This window comes from Platichthys flesus, chromosome 17 (genome assembly GCF_949316205.1).
Source record: "Platichthys flesus chromosome 17, fPlaFle2.1, whole genome shotgun sequence".
Taxonomy (NCBI): domain Eukaryota; kingdom Metazoa; phylum Chordata; class Actinopteri; order Pleuronectiformes; family Pleuronectidae; genus Platichthys; species Platichthys flesus.
The window spans coordinates 9,942,868-9,953,431 of NC_084961.1; the positions used below are offsets into that span (position 1 = coordinate 9,942,868).

The following is a 10,564-nucleotide window of genomic DNA, read 5'->3' on the forward strand; positions in this document are numbered from 1 at the left end:
TGTCAGATTCTTTCATTGTTGTGATGCTTTTGTGTGCTCACAGTTGTTACCTCTGCAATGGTGCATTTTGTTTTTCATCCCTGTCCCTGTGTTTGTTGGTCAGAAGGATTACACAAAAACTACTTAATGGATTTCCTTTCCAAACCTGATAGGAAGATTGGACCTGAGCCAAGATGGAGCATGTTTAGTTTTGGCATGGATCCTGGATTTTTTTCCCCACATTCTTTAACATTGTGAGATTTTGAGGCTTTTATCTTGACTTTTTCACAAATTTCCCAGCGAGAAATTAAATGTTCTTGATGGAGAAAATCAGGCATATTGTGGGGACTGATATCTATGAGTGTGTGCACTTGAGTGCAGCTTGATTGAATTTAAGGAGCTGAATTGGCCTCGGCAGAGTAATGGATTTTACTGAAGGCCAAATTGGTTTTACATGTAACCGGCTGCTGGTTTTATTAACCAAAATAAGAATAAGCAAATTGGTGAACACTGGGATCTCGTCAAGCAAAGACAAAAGTTATTTTATATCATACATCCACTGCTATTGTCACATCTATTGGGGGTGGTGTTAAATAGGTCCTTTGAGTCTGTGGGCTTATGAACATGATGTGTAGTAGGATGAGGAGAATCCAATGATGGAGTTCAAACTAAGCAGCAGAATATGGTGTTCTCCAGGTTAACACAATATCTGTGACGTGGCCATGAAGTTTCATGAGTTTTTTTACAAATATACCCCATTCGGTCCTAACTTTTAATATGTTCATATGGGAATTTAGGAATAATATGTAGGTGTGGTGTCAAGGTGGCCTGTGTATTTTCTATTTAACATCAGCTCAAAAATCACACAAAGTATTATCTGTGCTATTAAATCAGGTATATGAGCATCTAAAGGAAGACCAGGTAAATAATTTGGCAATAAATGCACTCAAAGACAACAAAAACTGTCTCTGGGTTCCCCACACCAAGTTATTCTGTCATTTTCATTTGATGCAGTTTGCTAATAAAAGCTTAACAATTCTAAAGGGTACAGTTTGCATACAGTTCTTTTATTATCCTGTCGTATTGTTTGAGTTTTTACAGTTTTCTATCTGCCTTGCGCTAAAAAGTGCCCTCTTGTTGGACGGTAAACTAATGAACTTAACTAGTACTGAAACACTAAAAGTGATGAGGCCTTTGTCAACAATGATTTATATTACTTCATAGACTCAAGTGTGGTCTACTGGCAAAACTTGCATCTCTACTTGCAGGAGGAGTTGAGCGGCTCACCTCCAGCATGTATCTAAGCATAGTCTTAGATGAATGAAAGCCCTATATGGAATTACTGGCATGTGACTGCCACTAAGGACGGTGAAGGTGCATGAAGCACATCAATAGGGTGACTAAACCTTTAGCAAGATTCCTCCGAGATGTGCCCGGTCGCATGTCAAAGAAACAGAGGAGTGTCTTGCAGTTCTGCTCTAGATGAAAGAGACAAATCAGAACAGATACTTAGTGTAGTTGATTCAAAGGGACAGAAAAGGTGCGAATGAAAATGATTCAAGGTGAGTGTAATCACTTTACTGTATTTGAGAGACATTTATTAACCTGGTTATAACACTGAATGGTTTTATTTCCCATTGATTGTCATATGGGATCTTGACAACCTCCCCTGCAGTTATTATCAGGCCTGTGATCAGGCTGCATCTGTGTGTAACTCACTGTACCACAATGTTTTACCCTGTAACACACTGTATCATACTGTACCACAATGTATCAAATGTACTACACTGTGTCACAATGTAATATAATTGACTGTAGGTATCACTCTGTATCACAATGTAAGATACATCGACTGTATGTATCACACTTTACCACATGTACCACACTGTATCCCAGTATACCACACAGTACCATAATGTGTCCCAGTCATACACACAGTACCACATGTGCCACAGGAGGTGAGTAGCAGAGATTGATTAAATATGGCTGTTAATAGTGTGTGTTCCTGTCTGGATGTGACCGCGGGCTGTGAGGACGAGCATCCCCGCGGGGCAGCGCTCCCTCCTCGGTCTGTGTCTCCGGAGGTGATGGTGTAAGGAGGCGGTAACAGACTTTATTATTTTCGGCTGAACCTCCTCCTCCTCCTCGACTCATCTGTTTCTTTTGTGCTCCTTTCTGAGCTTCTCCTCGAGGGGGTCGCGGTGACTGAGAGCCCCCACCCCCTGTCTCTCTCTCTCTCTCTCTCTCTCTCTCACTCCCCCTCTGCCTCTCTCCCCCCCGGCTCCTCCTGCGCCCGCCCCGGCACCGATTGTTGACAAAAGACGCTGCTAGACGGAGCCAAGGAGCCCAGCGCCCGGTACCGGTGAGCACATCCGTCCGATAACTTGACTTCTTCCCCCCGAACAGCTCGAGGAGGAGAAGATCCGGCGGTGGCGGCCGGGGGGAGACTCCTCCTGCTCCCAGAAAACCGTGAGCCACCACGGGCTGCTTTGTGTCGGCGGTGGGTCGCATGTAGCCGGAGCGTTAGCCCGAGTAGCACTGCGGGGTCGCTCCCCCCCTCCCCACCGCCGCCCCCCTTTGAGCCGGTATCATATGATGTTCATTTCTGTCTGTGGCCCGTGGCCCATTGTGACAGCTTTCCGTCTCTTTGTGTCTTTGTGTGTGTCCCCTCTCCGGAAGGTGTGGCCGAGGTGATTCGGTTGTCGGACCGCAGCGGGCCGGTGTGAAGTGCCCCCCCCCCCCCCAAAAACACCCATTTACCACAAACGACTGGTATTTACCCACAAAACCAGCGGCCAACATGGGACACTCATTGTGAGCTAAGAGGAGGAGGAGGAGCAGGAGGCAGCGGCCTTGGGCAGGTCTATCCAGCCGGGAATGGTGTGAGCTGAGACGGCCAGGCAGTCTGGATCTGAACGGGGACCCGTCATTCCCCCGGAGCCTCCGCGGCTCCAAGCCGCGTCCTGAGCCCTCCAAGATGGGGAAGTGCGACGGTAGATGCACGCTGCTGGTGATATGTTCACTACAACTGGTGAGTGTGTGTTCATCTATGTGTAGGTTCGTAAGGGTGTGTGTGTGTGTGTGTTTATGTGTATGTTTGTGCGTGTTTATCTGGGTGCGTGTGGCGGAGCAGCCTCTTCTCACTCAACATGAAGATATAATTAGAGCATCGTGCTCCACAGCCGCACATTGTAATCACACATTTTTGTAGTGTCACAGTGAAAAAGCTCTGAGCTGCAGCTGCTTGGTGCCATGCCACATTACAGACCAGAATGTGTGTGTGTTTGTGTGTGTGTGTGTGGTGTGTGTGTTTGAAACTGAGGGAGCAGGGAAGGGGGGCGCTTTGGTGACGGGGTGGTCCTCATGTCTGTAGTGAGAGAGAGAGAGAGAGAGAGAGAGAGAGGGGTGATAGCCTCATTCTGAGTGTTGTGTTCGGGAGGGACAGGGAGGCCCTGCTCCCCATCTGGTCTCCATTCTGGAGTTAAACTTAGCTGCTCCTTGTGTCCACAAATAGCTTGAGACGATTCCTCTAAAATGTAATAAGTGTGTAATATGAGACAGTATCATCTATTGGTGTAATGAGGCTGATGCAGGCAGCAGCAGCAGTGTGAGCAGTGGCTGTGCTTGTGCAGGCTATTGTTTGTCGGGCCTGATGGGTTGTGTGTGTGCAGCAGGGGGATTCGGCCCTTAGATGCTCATTAGTTTGGGGGAGCTTTTAGGGGTTGCTCCTCTTTTACAGTCACTGGACTGGCTGGTGCTCCAGGCAGTTACCATGGAAACAACTGCGGCAGACCTGTGTGTGTGTGTCGCTGTCACTGTCTGTGTGTTGTGTTGTATTTGCATATATCCACATTTGTGGGTGTTTGGTGTATATGTGGATATTCCTCTAACGTGAGTGTGTGTTTATGCCACACCCCCCTCCCCCCTGCCTCCTTCTCACTCCCTGACCCCCAGGTGGCCGCCCTTCAGAGGCAGGTGTTTGATTTCCTGGGTTACCAGTGGGCTCCCATCCTGGCCAACTTCCTGCACATCATGGCCATTATCCTGGGCATGTTCGGCACCGTGCAGTTTCGCTTCAGATACCTCATCTTTGTGAGTATACCCGTCACCCTCTGATGAGGTCACAGCGCCTGTTTACTTGGCTGTGTGTGTAGCTGCTGTCAGACAGAGACTAACCTCAGCGTCTGTTTGGCAGTATGCAGTATGGCTCGTCCTCTGGGTGGGCTGGAACTCCTTCATCATCTGTTTCTACCTGGAGGTCGGAAATCTGTCTCAGGTGAGTCCTGTGTGTTTGCTTGGATATTGCCAGAGACATTAGAGAAATATTGATTACCGATTATTTTGATAATAACTGTATCAACAATGCTGGTGTGGCTACTCACCTCTTACTAATATGATATATCTATTAAGTAGTTACTAAATCAATTAGCAAAACGATAGGACATTAATCTGCAACTTTTTAATTATCAGTTTATTTAAAAAATTCAAAAAATTCCCTGGATATACGTTCTCCTTTCAGTCTGTGAGCTAAGCTTCTCTTAGGTTCTGTAATAAGGAACTTAATATCAATGGGGTTTAGCTTTGGATGAGACACATGTACAGCCGTCATCTTGTAAATTTTTTTAATATTCAAAGCCATTTTTAGCTCAAGTTATCAGTTGAAAAAATAATCAGTGGATAAATTGATAAAACAATGTCTGCTGTTGCCCAAATTTGCAACTAGGAAGAACTGATTCTGTTACGGCTGCATGTAACAGATGTTTTCCTTTTGCAAGTACTTTCAGAGGCCCAAAGATATAGAATAACCAAGAATCTTTTATGAAAAAAGGGTCATATAAAAATTCTTATTAGTCCAGTAAAGCTTCTGTCTTGAGTTAACCACCAAGTCCCTAAGCTGGGAACATCTAGAAGTCATGTATCATGCAATGTTGGCAAACATTCTGTGTATCCAGGTACCCAGATACAATATTGAGTATTTTCCGATAGCTTCTGACACTGTCCTCTTCTTTTATAAACATGTGTACAAATGTTTGTGTGTTCAGGACAGGGACTTTCTCATGACGTTCAACACATCTCTCCATCGTTCGTGGTGGATGGAGCACGGTCCCGGTTGCCTGGTAACACCAGTCCTAGACTCTCGCATGGCCCCCGATGACCACCATGTCATCACTGTCTCCGGGTGTCTCCTTGACTACCAGTACATCGAGGTGTTGAGTTCTGCGTTTCAGATCTTGTTGGCTGTACGTATCCGACACACACACTCCTACAAATAATCCTACAGTGTTTTTCGTTTACATTCAGTTGGCATCACGCAGACAAACACACACATAGGTGTTTTATTTTGCTGACCCCTAAACTGTCTGCTTCAACATTCTCTGTGAAATACTGAGGAGACACTGTTAAGTCAGCAGTGACTCAGCCTATGCAACAACACTCATCTTGTTTCTGACATCTCTCTTACAGCTCTTTGGCTTCGTGTACGCCTGCTACGTGAGCAAAGTCTTCCAGGATGACGAGGACAGCTGTGAGTGCTTTTGTCTTCTCCCCTAAAAGCTTGTTGATCCTCCTCCAGCGCCTTGTTCCGCCGACCTGGTTTTACATTTTGTCACACTGCGGAAAGACCTTTTAGTGGTAGCGGGGAACGTTGATGTGAGCGCTGTTAGCTCGCTGTTTTCTCCTGCCTGACTCATGCTGAGTGATATCACAGCAGAGGATTCCCTATGGGTGATCTCAGCGCTCCATCTGCGGAGAGTATTAGAGTGTGTCTGCTCGAATATTCCCACCATCAGAGTGTCCGTCTGTCTGCGGAGCTAGGGTCCGTCTATTTGCATGGGTGTGTCTGAATGTTTTCCCTTCTCGTGAGTCTCTAGTGACTGGTTTACTTTCACTGAGTAAAAGGAAATTAAGTCCTGCTGTTTCAATTTGAAACCATATATTTGATTTTCTGTAAAAGAAAAAGCACATGCTGTGTCAGTGATCTTTTCAAATCACGCTGTGTCAGTGATTATATGCATGTCGTAACACAGTGATGATAATGAAATCACTGTGACATGCAGATCATTACTTTTTATTGATTCCGTACTTATTTATTATGACTGACGCTGGGATTTTAAGGCCCATAACAGTGTGGATAGTTAAGAGTTTAAAATATCCCATATTATGATAATCTGATTTTTAATAATAAAATAATATAACCACTATTTTTTTTCCAGAATCACTTAGACTTTTGATCGCCTTGTGAACAGGGAGGGATTTTTTACAAATGAAGAAATTAAACTAAACCAACATCGGTGTTGTTTGATGGACAAACTGTGTAATGTAAAAAGAATATTTTTTGCTATTTATTAGTCTAAATATACAAATACCAGATACTAGTGTATCAGCTTTTAGCTTATAATGAACAATATTTCAGCATGGGTCATTGAATTATTACTGGCACTATATTTATTGCATTTCATGTGTTCAAATATTATGTTGAGTTTCTGTTGGTCCTTTAATTTAAAAAGACTTTCCTGCAATACAAATTGCAGGACAAAATAATGATGTTAGAGCTTAGGTTTTCTTTTACCACCTATCCCTAACTTATTGTCTAAATCTCCGCTGAAGTCGAACACCGAGCAGTGTTTTCATTGTCAGCTGGCAACTCTTGTGTTTGGTCCTCTGAATCGATTGAAAAAGATGAGACCAATGTCTCCGTGAAACAGAGGCGGCGAGAATGATGATGTATCGGTGCGTCTCTGCAGGTTCTGGTGTCAGCGTGGCTTTACAGTGTTATAACAGTGTATTGAAAGCATTGTGACGCGATCTGAGGCCATGATAGATTTTTACGTCAAAATAAAATCTGATATCGAAATGCAACACTTTATAAAAAAAACTAATTTAAGAGGAAGTTGAATGATCTCATCCCTTATCTTTCTCTCTCCTCTTTAAAGTTGATTTCATCGGTGGCTTTGACTCTTACGGATACCAGCCTCCTCAGAAGTCCTCTCATCTGCAACTGCAGCCACTGTACACGTGAGTTATTAATACAGAGATTTCTTCTCCTTCTTCTTGAGCTTATTGTGGAATGTTTCTCTTTCAAGGGGCACTCCAGTAATAGTATCTCAACTCCATATTGTTAGGGGATTTACAAGTGAACGATTTTATTTTTTAAAATGTCAAATTTGATGCCAGAAAATCCTGACCTTTAATCTCTAGTTTGAATGAAGCTCCAAGAACGCTGGAGATTTACATAGATCTTCACTTCATTTTAATCCCACACCCTCACTTTGCAGAGCAGCTTTCTGTTCAACTATCTCCAGAGGCGTCTCCATTTCCTCCCTATGTGCAGAAATCAGGCTAAAATATCATAGATACAACCGCTGCCATCTTGTGCAATATGACGTTTCAACTTGTTTTATGGCATCAAGTAACTGATTAAAACATAACTTACTGGAGAGGTAACTCTTAAACAAACAGTGGTGTGATAAGATACATCAAATAATAGAAACCATTTATGAGAAAAAAAATATTTTACCCATGCATTATAGTGTCGACTTTGTAGTTTGGTCCATGTCCCATACAATAACATGGAGGAGGCTGAATTTCATGACCTATACTTCGGCCAGCCACCAGGTGGGGAGCCTACATGTCGTCCATCTTTATATATTTGTATTTCAAATTGTATTCATAAGACGAGTAGTAAAATAATGAGTGAACTGTCAAATTGGTGGAGTGCCCCTTTTTTGCACAGTTACATCAAAGTTGAATAGACTTTAACACTGCCATCTGACAATATGAACCCCCCTTAATCTCTTCCCCTTCTGTATCACAGGGCTGGTTAATCGTCAGTAGCACCCCCCTCAGGCCAAAACCCCAGCGGCGTCACTGTGGATGGGAAGTGGCAGTGGCCCTGATTACACTCACTCTGTGTGTCACAGTTTACCCGAGCAATGGACTTAACCCACCCCAGAGGGAGAGAGGCGTTGTGTGCGTGTGTGCATGTGTGCTTGTGACTGAAACGGAGAACTACAGCCCTGATTAGAATGTACAGAGCTCAGGGAAGAACCAGCACGACAGGTGGTCTGATAAGATGAGTGGAAAAGCAGGAGGCGGAGGAGGAGGAGGAGGAGGGGAGGGGGGGGGCATAGAGAACAAGAGCTGGGGATACCTCTGTCAAATCACCGAGGACACGCTTCACTAAACTGCCAGCTCCCAACACTCCCACAAGTGTGTTTGTTTGTGTGTGTGTGCGTGTGTGACTGTGTAACTCCACAGAACTAGCAGATGCTTTGTGGTTGCACCCTGGACTCTTACCACTCAGTGCCGTTGTGAATTTTCTTTTGTTTTTTGGGAGTTCTTGCGTGTGACTGCTTGTGTGTGTGTGTGTGAGTGGGTGGGGTGGGGGTGGGGTCACATAATAAAAAGAGGCACAGCTTGTACCTGTTGTCGTTTTAGAATGTGGTGATGTCAAATTAGAGCAGTCTTTACGAGTCCTGCTCCCAAAGCCATCTTCCCTCACTCACCTGCCGTTAAAACCCCCCCGGTTGACATTTGAGACTTTTACGTTACAGGTCAGGCCCGTCCAGGTCATAAAGCAGAGCTGCTGGAGCGGAGGAGGTGAACTGCCTAAAGGATCACGCTGTCGGTACTTAAGAAGATTTTATTATTGTGAAAAAAACACCAGTGAAAAGACAAAATTCAACAGCTTGTGTCTCGTCCCACAAACCCATTCAGTCGTGGAGATCTTAACCTTTGAAAGTAGTCATGGAATATAAGTTTTAAAAACGACCTAAATCATCTAGACTCTTTTTAAGCGATGCCATCCAAGTAAATATTGTCTTTGTTGGGGACTGTTGTCAGCTGCCTATGTGGTCATCTAGTGAGTATTTACAGTGTGTTTGGGATTGTCTCAAAATAAACTACATCGCCCAGTTCCATTGTGATGAAGGAAAATGTCACCCAGTGCAACACTGTGGCTCGCTGAAATGTGTTTAATTGTTTTGGACAGCAATAGGAGAGTATGAAAAAATGCAAAGGCTATTTCAGGCTTTGTCTACGCTCGTTTGAAGGATCCACAAATTGCAGATTTTGGTCTTTTTACTGGATTTCATGACAATAAGAAATGAAAGAGTGGTCCGTTACATCTCAAAAATAAAGTAAAATGACCAGTTTGAGTTGAGTTTTCAGAAGGGTAAGTTCAGCCCGCTGTACCTGTGAGGCTGTCGACTTTAGCGATGCAGATGGCTTTGGGATCAGGCATTAGTGTGTCTATGGGAGGGAGGGGGATACTGTGCATGTAAATAACCAGCCAATGATTGTTTTGTTGGTTCAATTTAGAGAAAAAAAAGAAGGGGGGGGGGGGCGGGGGGGGGGGGGTACTTTAGCAAGGGGTTGGGGCTGGGGGAGAGGGATACACATATCAAAGTTTTCGCTCATACCTGTTTCTCTCGTCCTCTCGCTGCCCATCCGCAGCTTAGCCCTGCACCATCACATACGCACATGCCAGACACACTACACCTTCTACCCCTGCAGCTCAGTCACTGGGGCAATAATGGCGACCACTGGTTTAAGGAATACTCACGATCACGCACGTCGACATGCTTCCCTCCGAGTAGTTTCGGTACCTGGGATGGGGGAGAGGACGAGGGGAGGAGAGGCAGGTATGAGGTGAGGACCTTATTGGGTGTAAGGTGAAGTTTGAAATAATAAAAAATACACTTTCTACATTAAACCCGACTCCTGTTTTCACACATATTTATCTCCCCTAAGGGCCTTGTGTTTATTAAACTGAGTGTTTTCCTTCCCTGTTTTGATCACATTAATATAGGGATTATGAGGCACTGATTTTTTTTCTTTTTTTTTCCCCAGAGCGGGTAAGTAGATTATAGAAATTATGCAGTGTGATGATATATGTATATTGTATAATGAGGATTTGATTTGTCAGCAATTAACATAAAACTAATGTATGAGCTGATAAACATACTAGACACCCTCCATGGTATTTACTGGACTTTACGAGTATGATTAGCAGCCTGACCTGTGTCATGCTCATTATTTCCATACATATTATCACCATAGCCATAATCTACTGTATCCACATTGCGTCACCCACACCGCGGCTCGGGACTTCTCTCCGTAGGTCTGCAGCTGCAGGAGTCCCCACTGACAGGTGTCCAAAGAGCCGCTGTAGGTGTCTATGTGGTTCGGGCCCCTGGTCTCCTCGCACCGTGCACCGTGCACCCACATCCCGGAGGAGAGGGAGCAGAAGCGTCACACCTGCTGGTCGTGTAGTGCAGCACGTTGCCATGGCAGCCGAGCACCACGTTACCGTAGAGACCCCTGTACATTGTGTCCAGTCTGTCCCTGTCCCCGTTTAATAAAGGACAATGATGAAATTTGACTGATTTCATACATACAGACACTTTTATTCATATTCTGACAGTCGTGCAGCAGGTTTTTTTGTTTGTAGTTTTTTTTTTTGCAGTTCCACTAAAAATGGGTGTTTTTCTCCATTGACCAACAAGTGGTCGGGATGTAAATAAAACTGAATAAATAAACACATACACATAACAAAGGGTCTGACCGACCCTCCCTCCCCTCCCCT

General features: G+C 44.5%; 1 protein-coding gene across 1 annotated transcript; it reads left to right on the forward strand.

Moving 5' to 3' along the window:
* The first annotated feature begins 2,257 nt into the window (after positions 1–2,257).
* On the forward strand, positions 2,258–8,075 carry nkain1 (sodium/potassium transporting ATPase interacting 1). Its single transcript, XM_062410642.1, has 8 exons — positions 2,258–2,341; positions 2,659–3,010; positions 3,934–4,071; positions 4,175–4,255; positions 5,022–5,219; positions 5,443–5,503; positions 6,912–6,993; positions 7,793–8,075. Exons 2-8 carry the CDS (start codon positions 2,957–2,959, stop codon positions 7,800–7,802), a joined length of 624 nt encoding a protein of 207 aa, XP_062266626.1. The 5' UTR covers positions 2,258–2,341; positions 2,659–2,956; the 3' UTR covers positions 7,803–8,075.
* The last annotated feature ends 2,489 nt before the right edge of the window (positions 8,076–10,564 follow it).